The 17,999-nt window shown below is 62.2% G+C and overlaps 1 protein-coding gene across 9 annotated transcripts in view; it reads left to right on the forward strand.

The window, feature by feature from the left end:
* Positions 1-207: 207 nt before the first annotated feature.
* ATP11A (ATPase phospholipid transporting 11A) overlaps positions 208-17,999 on the forward strand; it is a 114,153-nt gene continuing 96,361 nt past the window's right edge. For all 9 annotated transcript variants that reach the window (XM_047720447.1, XM_047720451.1, XM_047720448.1 and 6 more), the window contains exon 1: positions 208-545. In XM_047720447.1, the coding sequence (XP_047576403.1) occupies positions 507-545 (39 nt within the window). In that variant the 5' untranslated portion in view covers positions 208-506. The remainder of the gene's footprint in view (positions 546-17,999) is intronic.

The following is a 17,999-nucleotide window of genomic DNA, read 5'->3' on the forward strand; positions in this document are numbered from 1 at the left end:
GGGGCACTGGGACGCGGAGGGCGGGCCCCGCGCGCGCGCGGTGAGCGAGGGCGGGCGTGGCGGGCAGGGGCGGGGGCGGCGGGCGCGGGGCGCATGCTCACTGGCGCCCGTGACGTGCGCGCCGGGCCCGGCGGCCAGAGGCAGGGCTGAGGGGGGCGGAGGGCAGGGGCGGGAGGGGCGGAGCCCGGGAGAGGAGGAGCCAGGCGCAGAGGCGAGCAGAGGAGCGGCGAGCCGAGCAGCCGAGCGGACCGCCCGCACCTCCGCGCTCCCCGCCCGCAGCCCCTGCCGGCAGTCCGGGCCCCGAGCCGCCCACCCCTGCCCAGCAGCCACCTCCGCGGGCCGGGCCGGGCATGAGCGCGGAGGGGCCGCGGCCGCCCCCCGCAGTGCCCGGCGCGCCCAGGCCGTGACCGGGTCGGGGGCGCGCGGCCGCATTGGGGCCGGGGCCCATGGGCGCGCCGAGCCGGGCGCGGGGGCGCTGAGCGCGGGCGGGCGCGGCCGGAGGAGCCATGGACTGCGGCCGGGTGCGGACGCTCGTGCACCGATACGTGAGTCCGGCCCGCGGCGGGGGGGAGGGGACGGGCCCCGGGGTCGGACCCGCCGCGCGCGCCCCCCCTGTGCGACCGGGGCCGGGGTCCCGGGGGCTTGCGCAGCTCGGGGCGCGGGCAGGGCGCCGGGGAGGCTCGCGGAGGGCGCACCTCGGGTGTGCGGCGGCGGGGCCCGGGCGCCCGTCCACCTGCTCCGGCCCGCGCGCCCCCCGCGACCCGTGGGGAGGGGGCTGCCCGGCGCCGGCTGCGAAGGGACGGGCGGGCGGGACGGCAGAGCGCGGCCGCGCGGAGAAGCTCCCCTTCGCCGGGTCCGTGTGACAGCGCCGGGGACCCGCAAGTGAAGTTTGGCACCGCTTGCCGGGAAGTGACCAATCGGAGCGGAGGCCGCGGCTGTGCGCGCCGTCTGGAGTCCGCGCTCGCGGGGCGCGGTGCGGGGCTCAGCTCGGGCTCGGAGGGCAAAGCGGGTGTTCCCGACCCCGGAGCGAGGGGACTGCGCGCGGCCGTGGCCCTGGCACCGGTGCCGGAGGGCGTGTGCGCCCGAGAGAAAGAGCGCTGTCCGGAGGGTGGTGTTTCCTGCCACCGGCTCCACAAAGGCGCCTTGTTCGGCCGACGGCGGTCCGCGGTCGCGCACGGCTTGGACGAGCCGCCGGCCCGCGTGTGCGGGGCATCACTGTGGGAACCGGGGGCTTTTTCCCTCGTAGGATTGTCTCGGACACACTTTCCTGTTTGTGAGCTCGCTGAGGAGGAGGCCCCGGCCCGGATCTTCCGTGGGGCCTTCGTGGATGGCACCGCCAAGGTCCCGCCCCCCCGTGCTGACTCCCTCAGCAGAAGACTAGGGTCAGGGTGACTGTGCCCCCCTCCCCCACGTCCCGGCTCCCTGGGGCAGGTCAGGCGCCTGACCTTGCAGCGGAGAGAAGAAGGGGTGGGGCAGGGCCGCCCGGTGAAAGCTCCGTGATTCCCCAGAGTCCACCCTGTGGAGTGAATGTCAGTGTCAGAGGACACGTTTGTTTCTGCAGGGTGGGAAGTTCGAGAAAGCCCCATCCCAGTGACCGTGGGTAGGAGAAACGCTTTGTCGGGCAGGGACGCTGTCTTCCCAGCTGCCCCTCGGCCGGTTATGCCCCTGCCCCTGTCCCCAAAGGGAAACGAGAACCGGTGCAGCTAGTTATTTAACCTGTGCCCAGGGTTCCGCAGTTAATTTCCGTTCCCTTCCAAGTCTTGATAAAAGGGAGGGTTGCGTGGCGAGGGGGACGTGCAGTCTGCCTCCAGGAGAGATGGAGAGAGGGTGGGTGGTCCCCTCTGACCCACGGCGTCCTCCGACCGGGCGGCCGCTCACTGCCCAGTGGGTCTGACCGCCCCCCTGGTTCTGGACCCTTTGTCCCAGGAGTGGGGCAGACACATGCCTTTCCTCCAGGCCCTCAGCTGTTCCATGTCGTATTGGTTTATGTAAGTGTCTCGCGGTTGGTACGTTAAAGGTCCCTTCGCTGTGTCATGAGGCTTACGAGGTGATGTTTTCTGTCAGACCAAAGTGGTAGCTGTTGCTTACGGAACTTTGCCAGGCGCGGACGCTGTCTGCTGCCGTTCCTGGAACACGGGCTATAGGTCACTCACTAGTATTCCTCTTCTCCATTCCACATTTTTTTTATTTTTTCAGTCTGGGTGCTCGAGGGTTTCAGCGCAGTCGCATACAGAACCGTCCATTTCCATGATACTAAGCTGTTTGTGCTGTTGAGCTAATCTGAGTTTTTCCAGGAAGCGTCAGGTTCTGTCGGGGTTCGTCATCATGTAGGACCAAATTATATTACGTTTTTCTCGAAGGAGAGGCAGAGCCTGGAGCTGAGTACATCCGTCGGTCGTCGTGGTTTCCCTTTGACTTTACGAGAACAAACAAGAGCTTGCCCCCCGTTCTCTGCCAGTGCTCACCCGCTGTGTTGCCGGGGCAGAGAAAACGTCTCAGCTCCTTCTGAGGTGTGAGCGTTGCCAGAAGGTAAAGGAGTCCTTGAGAGCATCGCTGAAGATATTTCAGTCTGGCAGACTCCAGAGAGAGAGAGAGAGAACAGGCGCATGGATGGGAGAAGTCTGTCGTGGTCCTACTGTGTAGACCGCGGAGCACATGTTCCTGGTGCTGTGGACGGACGGAAGCCGTGCAGGGGTGAGCTGTGCGCACACGCGGCCGGTGCTTGTGTACCGTCAGGTGATGTATGGGTCACAAGGTAGTTGGACCCGTTTACAGATGCTTCTGACTTAACGAAGCAGATGGAGAGGTAGTTCTCTTTCCTCCTTATAGGTGGGGGGGCACCTGGGTTCAGGGGCCTTCACTTCTGGGAGAAGCCTGTGCAGCCTCGCGGGTCCCCGCGGGCTCTGTGGGTGCCTGACTGGCCCGCGGGGCAAGCTGTGGGACCGTGGGCAGGCCCGCCTCTGTGGTCCCGTCCAAGACCAGCTGTGGAGAGGCTCCCTGAGGGGTGCGGTGGGAGCTTGGAGCGCGGCCTGGCTCTCAGGAGCTGCTCTGGTCACCGCGAGCCGTTAGCACGAGTCAGTCCCCGGGCGGGGTGGCCCGGGCGCCCCACTCCTGAGCGCAGGCCAGGCCATAGGCAGCGTCTGTCCATGTATGTGCTCACGCGTGCGCATCCCAGGCCGGGATAACGGCGCCGGCAGGACACTGGCCTCCTCCTTCCCTTCCAGGCGGCCCGGTCGGGAGACCCGGCTCGGCAGGTCTGTGGGTCTGAACTGCATCTTGTTCCGTGTCTGCGGTTTGCGTCCGGTTGCTCGTGCTGCTGTGCTGCCCCTGCATCTCCACCCGTTTCTCACACTTTTTGCTTTCTAGGATTCTTACATTTGACACGGTAAACTTCTGGAGAATGCGCAGGCACTCCTTGCTAGGTGGGTCCTCTTTCTGGAACAAGCTGTGACATTAGGGCTTTCTTTGTCAGGGAAAAGTAAATATTTGGGGTCCCCGGAGAACTTTAAGCACAGCTGTCTTTGAGCGCTGTAAGCCTTCTAGAAAGCCCAGCTGTCTCTGTCTGGGCCAGTCTGCGCTCCCGGGGAGGCGGCCTGTCCACGGGGCAGACGCTCCTTCCACTCGGTCCTTCCAGTCCCTGTAGGAGAACTAACGCTGCAGAGCTAGGAGCCCCTCCCCCAACCCTGCCTAACCCCACAGGGGAGGCTTCTCCCGCCGGGCTTGCAGGTGCAGGAGGCCGCGAGCCTGGCATTGTGCGAGGCCTGGCCTGGCCGCGTGTGGACGGGAGCCAGCGCGCCACGCACCGGTCCTCGGCCCCCGGGTTCCCGCACACTTGCAGGCAATCTGCCTGGTCTCTGTCTCCCCTCCGCACTCCGGCCCGGAGCGAACTCCCTGCTCTGCTCCCACGCGCCCCGGAGCAGCTCCGCTGCCGGCAGCAAGCCCCGTGGGATGCTGTTCTCCGAGCCGCAGGGCCGGCTTAACCACGGTGCGGACAAGCAGTTTCTGTGCCCTGTTTTGCTACAGTCTGTTGGGTTTCAGGGGGTGAGCGCGCCGTCTCCACTTGCGGTGGTGAGAACCGTGTTGGCTCCGCCCGCAAATGCCGCAGGAGGCCCCGGGCTACACCCTGAACGCAGACGGACCCGGCGCTCGGCTGTGTGCTCCCACAGAAACAGGCTTGATAAAAGACAGTTGGGGCCCTAAGACCCAGACTCCTAAAAGCTTTTCTGACCGGGGCAAGTGTGGGCAGAAATGCTCTTGTCCGCGGGAGTCAGGGAGGCCAGTTCTGGCAGTGTTAGGGTCCGGCCGCGCGAGCAAGGGTTGCTGCTGCTTTCGCTCACCTGCTGGCACCGCGGGGACACACAGTAGTGGCTGGTGGAGGTCAGAAGTCCCAGCTGCCTCCCCTCTGTGAGCCCCTGGTGCGCTGGCTGACACCCTCGGCTTCTTGTGGGGGACCGGGGCGATGAGGGCTCCTCCCTGCACGGGCTCGCGTGTCCCGCTGGGAATGCCCACGGCCCCCGCTGCTCACAGCCCGGTGCCGCTCAGGCCTTCAGGCCCCGTCACGTGGACTGTCGAGACCTTGCCCTGGGCTTCCTGGAGGGAACATAGTCACCAGATAGGATGCCTCCTCCTCCAGGCAGCTCGCCTGACCTGCCTCGTCTGCCCTCGTCTCCCTGTGGTTTGGGACCCCACGTCTCCTCCTTCCTCCTGGATCATCTGTGTCCCTCCTGAGACCCTGTGCCGGTGGCCGGCCCTGCTCAGAGCCTGTTCTCAAGCTGCAGACTTTTCCCGATTCCGTTTCTCTGCCTCCTTCGCAGCCGAACTTTGCCCTCGTGCCAACGTGTCTCTTCTCGTACTTGCTGGGGGGGGGGGCTCATCACCATCTCCATCACCCTGGAGGCCCTTGGAGTCCTTCACATCCTCCCGGCACACACCAGCCAGTGCCTTGTGCGCACACCGATTCTTCCCCAAGCCCAGCACAGCCAGGCCCAGTCCCCGGGGCGCTCCCTTTAGGTGGTGGTAGGGGCGGCAGCGGCAGGAAGCCAAACACAGGAATACATGTGGGGCCGGGGCTGGGGGACCTGGCCGTGTCCAGGCAGAGGGGCCACACGGCAGCCCCATGGCCTTCCCGCCTGCCGCTGGACCTTCTTGGTCCCCGCGGGGCTCTGCGCTGGCGCCCTCTCTCCTCCGGGCACACCTCTGCCCGGAGGAGCCCCAGGCACCCCGTCCACGTCCACGCAGCCTCTCAGCTGCCCGCCACGCACCTGGACCAGTTCTTGGCACAGGGTGGTCCCTCTGGAAACATCTGTCTGGGGGATTCCTCCTTGTGTGGGGGCTGGGAGAAGGGCGTGGCAGAATTCGCCCCGGATGCTTCCAAGGGAGCTTCCGGGGATCATAAGTGATTGATGACAGTCTCTTAACACATGGCTCACGTGATTTCAGACTTCTGGATTCTCCTTCCTTGGTACATTAACCAGCATCATCGCCGTGTGGGAGCAGCAGGCATTGGGCCCAACCCATCGCACAGTCAGCACCACAGTGGGGAATGTTGGGTCCTCAGGGCTGTGGCCCCTGGTGGGTCCATGGGACAGGCTTAGTGGCTTCTGCATGAAGGTTTCCCTGCATCCCGGAACAGCGCTCCCCTGTGGGTCGCAGCAGGTCCTGGGGTGCATGGGTCCCTGGCTTGGGATCCCCTTCTTGCCTCTGTTGGCTGGACCCTGGGGCCCTGGGAGGAGGGACCCGCCACGGGGCCGCTGTCGGAGCTGGATGGATACCACTCTTACCTGGTCACTGGTGGGACCCGGCTCCCTTCAAACAGCATAAATGGTTTTTGTTTCGGGGCAAAATAATTGGGTTTCCCAATTTTTGTTAGATTCTTGAAGGAGTGTCTGCCTTAGTTAAGATTCAGAACCCTCGTCCAAGGACACAGGCACTCGGTGGCTTCAGAAGTGCGTGTGAACGCGCATGACGTCCACACCTCCCCTCTTCTTCAGCACGGTCTGGCCCGCCCTCCTGGGTTGCTACCCCCCCCACCACAGCTGCCCGCTGAGTGACCCCTGGCCGGGGGCTGCATGCTGTCCCATGGCCCCTCTGTCCCCTGCCAGGAGCATGTCGGCTCTCCTGAGGCCCTGCTGTTTCTTGGGTTCCCTGACTTCCCTCACTGTCCCCCCGGGTGTGCCTGCCTCGCTCACAGCCCCCAACCTAGTCCCCGGACACGCGGGACACCCTGGTTTACTCCCTGGAGGGAGGCCTTGGCCCCCGCCTGAGGGCAACAGGCGCCCCCCTGCTGGAGTGCGGGGCCGGGAGGGGGCCCAGCACGGAGGCCAAGGGTCAGCTGGGATTTTTGGTTTCCTCCCGCGGCTTCTCCCGTTGTCACCTGCACTGAGCCTCTGGCCTTTGTGTCTTAAATGCTCCATCTTACAGTCAACACCCAAGTTCACCGACCCTGTAATGAGCACCTTAGAGCAAACAACGCGTGAACCCTTCCTGAGAACGATTCCTCCTGGACCGCACTCCCAGCGCGTGGCCCTGGGGCAGCCCCGTCCTCACACCCTCTCCCAGAGCTCCGTCCAGGCGGCGGGAAGCAGCTCATTTCCTGCCGGTAACAGCTCCTCGCTTCTCGGGGCTGCGCGGCTCAGAATGTTTTCCCGGCTCAGAAAGGCAATGAAGAAAGATCTTTTCCCTGGTTTGAAAGACGAGGCAGGACTTTCAAGAGAAGGTTTGTTACTTGTGAAAAAGACTCTTTGGCCAAAGACCAGTAACGTGTGTGTCCCAGGGATGGGAAGAAGGCGCAGCCTGACAGACCGGGCATCTATGCCCCTGGTCTGCTCGTGCCCACCCTCCGTCCCTGTCCCCGGCTGGGAGTAGCCAGGACAGCTACCAAGAGAGATGGAGGGAGACAGAGACAGGGAGAGATAGAGACAGAAGGAGGAAAGGTGAGAGATGGAGGGAGAGAAAAACGAAGAGAGACAGGACAGAGAAACTGAGACAGAGATGGAAGGAGGGAGGGAGAGAGACAGACAGAGATTGGAAGGTAGAGAGAGAGAGATGGAGGGAGAGAGGGGAAGAGAGAGGAACAGACAGGAACAGAGACAGAGAGGGAGAGACAGGAAGAGGGAGATAGAGAGACAGAGACAGACAGACACAGAGACAGGACGGTGGGCCAGCTCCTCCCAGAAGCAGGTGGGACATCTGGCTACCCTTGCCAGGAGGGAACAGTCCCAACCACTCCGAGAAGGGGCGCTCCGTTCACTCTGCACAAGAAGCAACCCCATCCGCTGTGTCTGCGTCGGGCGAAGGGGTCAAGGTGAGCCATTGGCCCGGGTCCCAGAACAACAGCGAGGACCGGCCTCTCTGCTTACTTCGCTGGGGGATCGCTTCACAGAAGTACCTTGACCTTTTATTTTGTTGGTGAATTTACCCCCCGGTGCACCTGCGTGGACCTGCTTTTTCCTGCCCAAGATGCATTTGGGAAAACTGGGGCGAGCTGTGCTCTTTGCGAGAGGTCAGGAGGGCACAAGTCTATGAACTTGTGAGCTTGAGGCTAGGAGCATTCTAGGTGCCCTGACCTGCAGTCTGGTGAAGCTGGTTTGTGGCCATGACCTGCTTCGACCCCTCCCTGGTCCGCCTTCTCACCGTTACCCTCGGCCCTGTGCTTTGCTCTTCAGGACACGCACAGACGCACATTTCTTGGGCGACGCGTGTAAACGGAGCTGCGTAGGAAAGGCCTGCTTGCTTATCTAGGGACGGGATGTTCTGGAATGCGGGCGGGAGTACCCACTGTGCCTGGAGCTGGGGGCAGCGAGAATTAGGGAGACGGGGAAGGAAGGGCGGGTAGCATCTGGTGTAAAGCCAGGTGGTCCGCAGTTTCCGTTGACCCCGGAGCTGCATTTCGAATGCTTTCTCGCCCCTGGGAGATGGAGCAGAGCCGGAAGGTCTCATTCCCAACGTGCCCTGTGCAGCCCCTGCCTCGGGCTCCGGTTGAAGGCGCCTTTTCCTTCCAGAAGCACCTGCTTTTGGAATCTGTCGTGTCTCAGGACCCCTCCTGAGCCGTCCCTGGAGGATGGGGGCGGTGGACGGCTGTTGACGTGGCTCGTGGTTATCAAGCCGGTCCCGGGAACACCGTGTGCCCGGGAAGGTGCAGGGACACACCTGCCTCCCTTTGCCCTGAATGCTCCCGATTCTTCTCGGAAGCCTTCTGTGGCCGAGGGCCATGCGGGAGCCGGTGCCCGTCCAGGCTGTTGCTCGATGGCACGGTCACCGGGGGCCCCTCACGCTCCCCCGCCACCATGTGTGTACAGGGAGTGAGCGGGGGCTGTCGGAGCGGGCGGCACAGCCTCCACGAGACCCCGTGCTCTTTGTTGGGTTTGCACCCTGTGCTCTCGTCTCTCAAGTGGGCTTCCTCCTCTCTCGGCACCTTTCTTCCTGTGTCTCATGAGCTGAGGTCAGTGGCCAGTGGGTTTCTGGACCGTGATCCTAACATACGGGCCGGAGGGTCAAGGAAATCGATGCTGAGAGTGTGGTCTGGGAGGAATCGTTTCCCGGGAGGCTCACATGTTGTTTAAGGTGCTCGTTACAGAGTCCGTGAACTTGGGTGTTGATTTTAAATGCTAGCATTTAAGACATGAAGGGAGACATGTGCGGCCTGAGTGCGTCTCAGTCAGGCCAGGCCACAGTAACAGACAGTCCAAGGTCAAGGAGCCGGCACATCCGGCTTCTGGTGAGAGCATCTTCCTGGCCTGCGGACGGCCGCCGTCCTGCCGTGGCCTCACGGGGCCTTTGCTCATGTGCTGGAGGTTCTGGGGGGAGAGTGCAGATGGCCCCCCTCCAGGTACCGTCCTGCTGGCGGTTAGGGCTTGAGTGTATGAGTTTGGGAGAGGCGCTGTGCAGTCCGGGGCCGTACGCTGGGAGCTGGCCCCGTTCAGGCCGTAAACACCCAACCAGATGTGAGCGTCCGAGAGGAAAAGCCCATGAAGTTTGCTTGCGGTTCTGTCGAAAACACAGAAGTGAATGTTCCACAAAATCTGGAGAGGTGGAACTAGATATTTAGTGGGATTGGGCTATTCTTTAAAATTGTGGCACAGACTTTGGCACCTGGTCCCTTCGTGGCTATAGTAGAGCCTGCTTCCATCACCGATCGGCCCGAGGGTGCAGCATGTCTGTGTGTCTCTGGGCCGCTGCTGCGGGAGGCTGGCAGGAGCGTGGCGGCCAGTGCTGAGACAGGCTACAAGGCGCTGTCCTGGGTTTGTACTATAATCCCAGTGCACAGCGTCTGGCCCGGGGACGGGACAGATGTCTCGGTGTTCGGCACATAACTGGATTGGACGTGTCTGCCCCGGCCGGAGCGTCGTGACCTGGTGCCTCCGGTCGGTGGAGTGGCACTGGCAGACTTCTGGCCTCTGGATAGTGTGGCACCGTGCCTTTGGCGGGTCTGGAACGTGAGTGTTGGACACGCAACCTGACTTCCTAGCTCGCAGAGTAGGGCGTGTGCTCCCGCCGAGGCCGCCTGTGCACACACGACCCCGATGCGGTCGGGGGCGCTCACGCTGGTGGCCCAGCTCCCGACCCTGCTGCTGTCTCTCTCCGCGGCGGGTGCTTCTCCAGCCCTGCCCGGTCTTCCTTCATCCGGGATTTGCGCACGGAGCGGACGTGCCCCGAAGCACGGTTGTCTTCGGGTCAGGAGTGAGGCCGGCCTCTGACGACCGTCACGAGAGCTCGTGCCACTGGCTTCGCGGATGGTTCAGGCCAAGTGGTCCCGTTGGTAAGAGGAGCCACAAGTCTGTGTCAGTGTTCGAAGCCGGCCCGGAGTTCTCCTCCAGCCTCTCTGGGCCCGGACGATCCGGAGGCTCCCGTCCCTCCTGCGTGCCGGAGTGGCCTGGACGGGCAGGCTGAGGAGGGGCGGCCGCCCCACACGGCGTTACGTCATCTCCCTCCTCCTGAGGAAAGAGGATTTCCTCCAGCCTATTTCAGCCAAGGATTAGGGACACAGGTTCTGCCACTAGGATATCATCTAGATTCCTGTGTGAGTTTTCAAGATTTCAGAAATTTGCCACTAAAACCCAAGTTTTAATATCACGGAATTAATTTAAAATTGTTACATAGAATAAAGTTACTGATGATCACTGGTCCGGAGGACGTGTGCTGTGAGGCTGAGTCAGAGCCCGACTGAGACGGACAGACAGATCACCGCAGGCAGTGCCCGTTTCTCTGTAAAAACGTGTGAGCGTCACGTGGAGTCTGACGAGCGTAGACGAGCCCTGAAGAGATGGGAGAACCGTGTGGCGCCTGTGCCTCGTCCCCCAGTAACGTTGGGGTGCCCGAGAGCGGCGAGTGCGGTGGGCGTGGGGCTGCCTCTCTCGCCCACTCCTGCTGTCCCCGCGCTGGTTCGCGTTTTGTCTGACGTCGACAGAGTCAACTAGGCGAGCTCGCGGCCCTGGAGGAGTCGTGGGGGGCGGCCCAGGGCGGTTCTCGTAAGGAAAAGTCTGGGGTGTGCGGAGCGCATACTGGGCGCCTGCTGTATGCACTGAGGCTTCAGCAGGAAGCCGTCCCGGAGGCTGCATGTGCGCGGCGGGTGGCGTGCACGGGGCCAGGAGGAGCCGCAGAGGACTGTGAACCGTGCGCGGGAGGGTCGGGACGGGGCGCTGCTGAAGAAGGTTGGGGCGGCCTCCACGTGCCGTGAGGCCGAGGCTGGGCCTCGGGGGTGGACGGAGGCCACCTGTGCGCCTGCTGCTGCTGATGTCATGGCCTGAAACGTGGACGACGTGACGTGTGCTGCTTCTGACGAGGTGCTTAGTTTCCCACAGATTACGTGGCAAAATGAGGAACGTGCTACATAATTGGTAAGTTAGGGTGATTTTTTTTTTTAAAGATTTTATTTATTTATTTGACAGACAGAGATCACAGGTAGGCAGAGAGAGAGAGAGAGAGAGAGAGAGAGGAGGAAGCAGGCTCCCCGCTGAGCAGAGAGCCCAATGCGGGACTCGATCCCAAGACCCTGGGATCACGACCTGAGCCGAAGGCAGAGGCTTAACCCACTGAGCCACCCAGGTGCCCCATTTAGGGTGATTTTTAATGTTATAACAGACTATTGGTTTATTGGACAAATGGGCAATAGGTAGGTTTATGGGCAGTTTTTTTCGTTGTGGTAAAACACATGGAACGTGAAATTCAGCACCTTCTGCCCTTTCTGGTGCGCGATTGCCGGCAGTCACACCGCGCGCACCGGGCACGTCCAAGCCCTTTTGTCGGAAACGGAGCCCGAGTCACAGCTTTGTGGTATGTGCGGTGGCGTCTGGCTGCTTGGGGACATTCTCAGTGGGATAGACCACCGCGGGGTCAGCAGAGCCTTGTTGAAACTCAAGCTCTGATTAAATCTTAGCGGGACAGACCCACGGAGCAGGTGGTGTTTTGTATTTAAATAGCACGTGATGGGAGCCTCTCCTCGCCATTGGCTCTCGGACCAGTGTCATGCGACGGCTGTGCTGCTCCCGCTGCTTGCCTGAGCGTGTCGCCGACATGGGGTCGGGAAGGGACCCTTTCAGGGGACAGGCTGTCCTGAAAGTCGGTGTCCATGGCACTGCCCTCGCGGCACACCGCTCCTCCGCACGGGCGCGCTGAGCCGCATGGAGTCATGTGCTGTTTCCAGAGTTTGGGACAAGCAGGGGTTAAAGGGCTGGATGGACGTTTTCTTCCAGAAGCTCAGTTCTGCTGACCGGCCGGGTGGAGCACGTCCTCCGTTTCTGGCTCGTCTGTAACATCGTGTCTCTCACTGTCTGACAGACTGAGACGTGGAGCAGTTAAACGTAAAAGTACGTCTACGAACAGCTCTCAGATGCTTGCTTCTGTGAGAACCGATGTCCTGTTCCTTCGGCCACACCTGCTAGATTTTTCTTCTCTTCTTAAATCAGAGTCATTTTTTGATTTCATGAGTTTGTTCTGTTTCTTTTTAGGGAACAGCTGCAGGTCCCTCTCCTTAGTACCGAGTTTATTAACAAGAGATTTAGCCATAAAACTGAGTAATTATACCGTGGTTTGTCTCATTAAAAAACCACACCGCGTGCTGCGTTGGCCAGAGCCCCGTTTGGCAGGTGAAGAAGTAAACGTGAAGAGAGAGCTAATTGCTTTTCCTTTGCACCCTCACGCTTCATTAAAAATAAAATGGGTTGCCGTTGGTTTTGTTCAGTTTCTTGCCCTCCCGTCCCTAGTCTGAGGGAGGGCGTCTTGTGCTCCTCCCTGGAGTGTGGCCTGTGCCCCGAGGGCTGCATGCAGCACCGAGCTGTCCTGTCCCCACTGCCATGGCCAGTCCCTGCAGCTCAGGGGATGCCTTCTCTCCTGCCCAGATGGTGAATATCCACTTCTGCTTTTCTTCATTCTTCCGGTGGGCCTGGCCGAGGGCCGGGCTCCGGAGCCAGGGTGCTCGCCACCAGTCAGGGTTCGGATGCGTGATGGGGTGGGGGAGGGTCCCGGGCCGCCCCAGGAGGGCTCCGCGCAGGCGCACCTGTCACGAGGCCCCCGGACTGCTTCCTGGCCCTCAGCCCTCCCGTCCCCGGGAGTGTGGGCTGAAGTGAGGCTGCGACATGCTCGGGCCCGCCTGTGCCTTCCTGCTGCGTGCCGGTGTCGGCCGCATGGCGGGCTGGGGTGAAATCTGCCATCCATGATCCTTTGACCAGGTTTTTGAGGCCGTTTCTCTGTTGTGATGCAGCGTGTGACATGGAAGTCAGGTCTCTGGTCCCCGGGCCCTTCTGCAAAGGCAGCTTCTCGGATAGATTTTGATCTGCACCCCAGAGGCCGGAGGTGGCCTTTGACCTTGTAAACTCTAGAGGTCAGGGAGCTCCAAGCTCCGACCAAGCACCGACCAAGTCGGTGGCGATGGTCTCCTTATGTCACCCGTATGGCTCCAACCTGTTTCCGGATTTGGGCCGTCCTGCAGTTTGGGGCTCCTGCCAGCCCCTGGCAGTCCCCCTGGGCTCGCTGATGATGGAAGCGAGGGAGAGGGAGCGCCGCGGTGCTGTGGCCCTAACAGTGACAATGGTGGCGCCTGAGGGCAGGACCCCCGCTGTGGCGGCAAGGCCCTGCATCTGTGGGGGGGGGATGTGTGACCTCCCTGGGCCTGCGGCTCCAACCCCTCGCTCTGCATGGGGTGTTGGTCCTCTGTGGGTGGGAGCCCCACCTGGTAGACGTTCAGCAGCAGGACAGTGAGGCGGGGCTGCTCACAGGTGACTGGACAGTGCGGGGGCGGGGGGGGGGCGGTTCCGCCGTGCGGCAGATACTGAAATGATGAAACCCGACGCTGCTGTGGCGGGACAAATCACACGATGCTGCTGCTCCGCTCTGCCCCGAGGCTCCCTGGAGGGGACCCGGGTCCCTCCTGCCGCTTGGCTCCCGTCTCTCTGCGAACCTGGTGGCGATTCCACACAGTGGTTGGATGCAGGGGCTGTGGTTAGGCCGGAGCCAGCCGGTAGGCCATGCTGGGGCCTGAAGACAGGGGCACCGGGGTCAGACGTCGCTTGTCTAGTGACGTTGGACGGGGCTTCGCGTGTTTCGTATTTGAGGGAAGGAGAAGTGACGTGACAGGTGACCAGTCCCTGTGCCGGTCGCTGGGATCTGCGAGCAAGGACACGGCCAGCTGGGATGACGGTGCTTCCTGTTGGGTGCGCCTTTCCTTCCCGGTGCCTGAGCCCTGCTCCTGCCTCTGGCCGCAGCGGTTGGCAGCCCCAGCCCTCTAGCCTGCTGCAGGTGTGGCTTGCCCCGGGCTCCCTGCGGCCTCACCCATTCTTCTCTGTGTCCTTCCTAAAGCAGAGAGGCTCCCGTTCTCTGTGACTTAGTATTTGCCGTCAAGCTGTGCGACCTGAAGTAGGGAGAGGGTCCTAAGTTACGAGTTCAGAGCGAAAGTGCAGAGGGCAGGACTGTGGGTTGGGCCGAATTCCAGCCCTGCCATGAGACGGAAGCAAAGACTGGCTCCCCCGAACTCGCGACACGCCGTGGCCTGGCCCCGCAGTCATGGGTTTTCCTTCCGTTGGAAGTCCGGCTTTCCTGAGCTCCGGCTTGCGTTTACGGAGAATGCTGTCTCCAGGAGGTGGGAGGGCGCCCAAGGTGTGAAGTGGGATTTAACTTCTGGGGGGACGGGAGCAGACAGGCAGGCGCCTACGTCCGTCCTTCAGACCGGCCCACCCCCAGGAGCGGCAGTCACGAAGGTGGAGGGGGCGCCGCCCGGCCCATGGTGGCCTGGTGAGGGGGCAGCATGCATACCGGAGTCCGGAGAGCTGGCACCCTGTGTATCACATGAGACCTCTTGCTGGGAAGTCAAGAGCCCGGATGAGAGCAGTCAGGCACCGCTGGAATTCGCTTGCAAGTGCTCTCTCCGTTTCCTTCCCACACTTAGAGCTGGGCTCTCCCCGAAGTCCTGCATCGGGTTCTGCTTCCCAGAAAACCTTGCCAGTCGCTCCCCAGGAGTACACAGTGTCCCCACAGGTCAAGAGCAGCCTCATTAAGTCTCCCCCTGCTCCCTGCAGAGACGGATGAGCTCCTCCGCTCGTGGTTGGGCTTACCTGGGCATGGCATGAGGGCTGGCTCCCTGCAGCCCTCCTGGGTCTAGGTGGTTTCCTTTCTCCCCCCCATGGTGACGGGGAGGCAGGATGTGTAACCCCCTGTCCCAGATGGGTTGGGAGGGCCGGCCTGTCTCCAGGGCAGGGTCTTTTCCCCTCTTGCATCACCACCGAGGAAACCCTAGGAGGCTCAGGGAGGCCCCCCCAGTTGGGCCAATCTCAAGTGCGGGGGAGTGAGCAGTACGCAGGGCCAGGCCCAGAGCCGCAGCCCGTTCCTTGTCGGGTGACAGGCTCTGCCATTAGCTGCCGGTCACACGCCCCACACCTTCTCCCCGGAGCCCCTTTTCATGGCCCCGCCTGGGGTCCGGCTGGGGCCGGGACCCATTTCGGACATGCGGCCTCTGGCTGGAGAGAAATCAGCCGGCATCCCACCCTCCCTCCGTCCGTCGGGCCGTGGCAGGCGATTCCCGAGGCCGGTGTGGGGGCTCAGCGTCGCGTGCACACTCCCCAGGGCGGCGTCTTCGCCGTCTCAGGAGTGGGTTTTCTTCCTGCAGGCGCCCCCGAACTCCGCGCAGGAGCTGACCTCGGACCGGGCTTGTTCGGGCGCGTGGTTGGCGCGCAGAGGGGTGAGGGCCGAGGCGGGTTCCTTGACTTTCAGGGGACGTGCGGTGGTTCGAGGCCTGGCTGCGTCACGCTCTGCTTAAAGCCGGTTTTTGTGAAATGGAGACTTTTAAAAACGTCGCGGTTCTTGTGGGGGCAAGGATCCGTGTTACTGAACGTATTTAAATAAAAGGAAACCGCTCGGCCCACGTGGGACGATCCACAGGATTCCTGAGGTGCCGTCGTGTCTGTCTTCTGGAGGCAGATCTCGGTTTATTTCTCGTTTGGCTTCTCAGGTTCCAGCCGTCTCAGGCAGAACGGAAAGTTCCTTCCCTGCTTACTGTGTGGGAAGATCACTTTCTGGCCATTTAATCTTCCCCGACAGCTAACTGTTGATAAGGATGGAATGAAACCAGACACTAGTCTGGGAGTCCCCCATCCGGAGGAGCCAGGAATGCGGGCGAAAAGTTTCTGCCCGGGCGGCCGGCGCAGACGGAGGGAGGAGGCAGCCTTGTGGGGTCGCCCCTCCCCTGCACCCCTGTCCCCCGGGCTCCCTTCCTCCCCTTCCCCCCCGAGGCCTGCCATGTCCCACAGGAGCCCTGACCCCTAATGGGGACCATTCTCATCTCAACCAGAGAACTAATGTCCTGTGTCAATTGACATGGTGGTGGCAGCCCTGCGGGGGACCCCCACCCCCCAACTCCCCAGCTGTAAGCTGCTGCGGGGCATGGGGGATGCAGAGACAGAGGAGCAGAGGTGGGGGCCCGGCCTGGCCACTTTTGGGGCGTGTCCTGTGCTGCTTCCGTGGGCCTCTGTGTGACGCCGCGTGTCTGTGGAAGGCTGCTTGGCAGACATGCACAATGGGCTGTGGGGCGCTCGTGGTGGCAGGAGGGTGGCTGACACCACCTGTGTCCCAAAGTTTCCGAGGGATCAGTGAGATACGCAGCAATCCTTTTATTCTGGTAAAACATACCTGTTGTAAAACTTAGCGCCGTGACCATTTCGTGGGATACAGATCCGCGGCCCTGAGCACATTCATGTCCCCTCACGTCTGTCTCGGGGACTCTCCATCTTGCAGAGCCCTCTCCTTCCAGACGACGCCCCCGGCCCAGCTGACGTCTGTTCTGCTTTGTGTCTCTCTGATTTTGGCGAGTCTGAGTGGGGCCAGACGGCGTTGATCCCTTTGTGGCCGGCTTTACGGGGGCACACTGTCCTCGAGGTGTTCGCGTGATGTGGCGGGTGTCAGGCTTTCCCTCCCTCGTGAAGCTGGGGAGTCATAGGTCACACGTCTCGGCCAGCGCGAGGAGCCTCAGAGCGCCAGCCGGTGTGTGACAGGGGAGGTGTGACACTGGCGAGGCTGGACCCCTTTGTCTTATGCTTTGCAAAGGGCACTGGCCCACCTCCCGCACCCCGGGGCCCAGCCTGACCCGTCCTCTTGTCCTGCGCTTTGGGACCCGCTCCCTCCTACAGAACTCTCTCAAGACGCAGCCTCAGTCCCCGCCCCCGTGGCACACGTGGCTACTGGGCAGGTGTCCTGAGGAACCCTGTGGGTTTGCCGCGGCTCATGAGTGTCCTTAGTAACTTGGGCTGGAGACCTTGCGATCCCCTCTGGGCATTGTCCGTGGCTTCCATGGGTTGGGCAGGACGTGGAAGTACCCTTCCTTGGAAAGACGGTTCCTTTCCCCTCATCCGCGGTAAGACCATCTGCATGGGTGCGGGGAGAGCTAGATGTGGCTTGCTCCCTGTCGGCCTCGGGGTAGGGGTCCTGTGGGGAGGCCCAGGAGCTCCTGTTCCTTTGCACTTCGAGTACTGGGGAGACTTTGGCCAGAAAGCCCCATGGCCGTTTCTGATGTCTCGTAATTTGCCTGGTTCTCCAGCCTCCTGGAGATGCTGAGAGCGGCCCAGTAGCCCTGTAGTAAACCACTTGGCAGAACAAACCAGTGCTTCTCCCCTGCGCCCGGCTGCTCCCCGGCCCTGCAGTCGTGCTTCCAGCACCACACACTGTTGGGGCCTCAGGTCCACCGGGCCCAGAAATTCCCAAATCCCAAACCTTAGGTTGTGTTTCAACCCATCCTCTCTTGGTGGATTCTCTGTCCCTCTGGAGCCCCGAGAGTTACCCTGTCTGCACTGGGCTGCAGCTCAGTGAGACTTGGCCTCTCTGCTGCTGCTGACCCTGGGCCTGGCACCTCCTCCAGGCCCCTCCTGCCCGCCTTCCTCCTGGAGCCCTGAAAGCACCGGCTTGTGTCCGGTGAGTGCCACGGATGAGGGTGTGCGGCTGGGGCCTCTGAGGGGTCGGCACGGCCTGGGAAGCCGGTGCTGGGTCCACGCACAGAGAACAGGCTGCTTCTCACCCGGAGGCAAGTGGGGACGTCAGTGGAACTGAGCGGTGGGCCATCCGGGGTGTCAGGAGGCCCATTTGGTGGTGTTGGTGGCCTGCCAGGGACGGTTGACGCTCTAGACCATCCGTCTCTCTGCTTCCAGAGAATCTGCGCGAGGAAGGAAGCTTGTGGAGCAGCAGCAGGTCAGAGGGTGGTGGGGCGGGTCAGCTGGGCCCCCTGCGTCCTGGGCTCACGGTGGGGACACGCCGACCCTCGTTGGGGCTCGGGGGCCTAGGTGGGGACGTGGGCGTGTTCTGAGAGAGAGGAAATGGGGTCTTTATACCGGGAATTCTGTGTGAATGAGGGTGAGAACCATAAGCAGAGCTGATTCTGCCTGGAGAAGGTTTTCCAAGCCTACGAACTGAACTGGTTAAGATGCAGGAGCAGTTCGTGCTGATGTCACTTACCTCCTGAATCACACGCAGCCCGCCCGGGCACTTTGACCCTAGTGTGTGCGCTGCGGCCCTGCAGGCACGGCCCG

Source organism: Lutra lutra, chromosome 3 (assembly GCF_902655055.1).
Source record: "Lutra lutra chromosome 3, mLutLut1.2, whole genome shotgun sequence".
NCBI classification, from domain to species: Eukaryota; Metazoa; Chordata; class Mammalia; order Carnivora; family Mustelidae; genus Lutra; species Lutra lutra.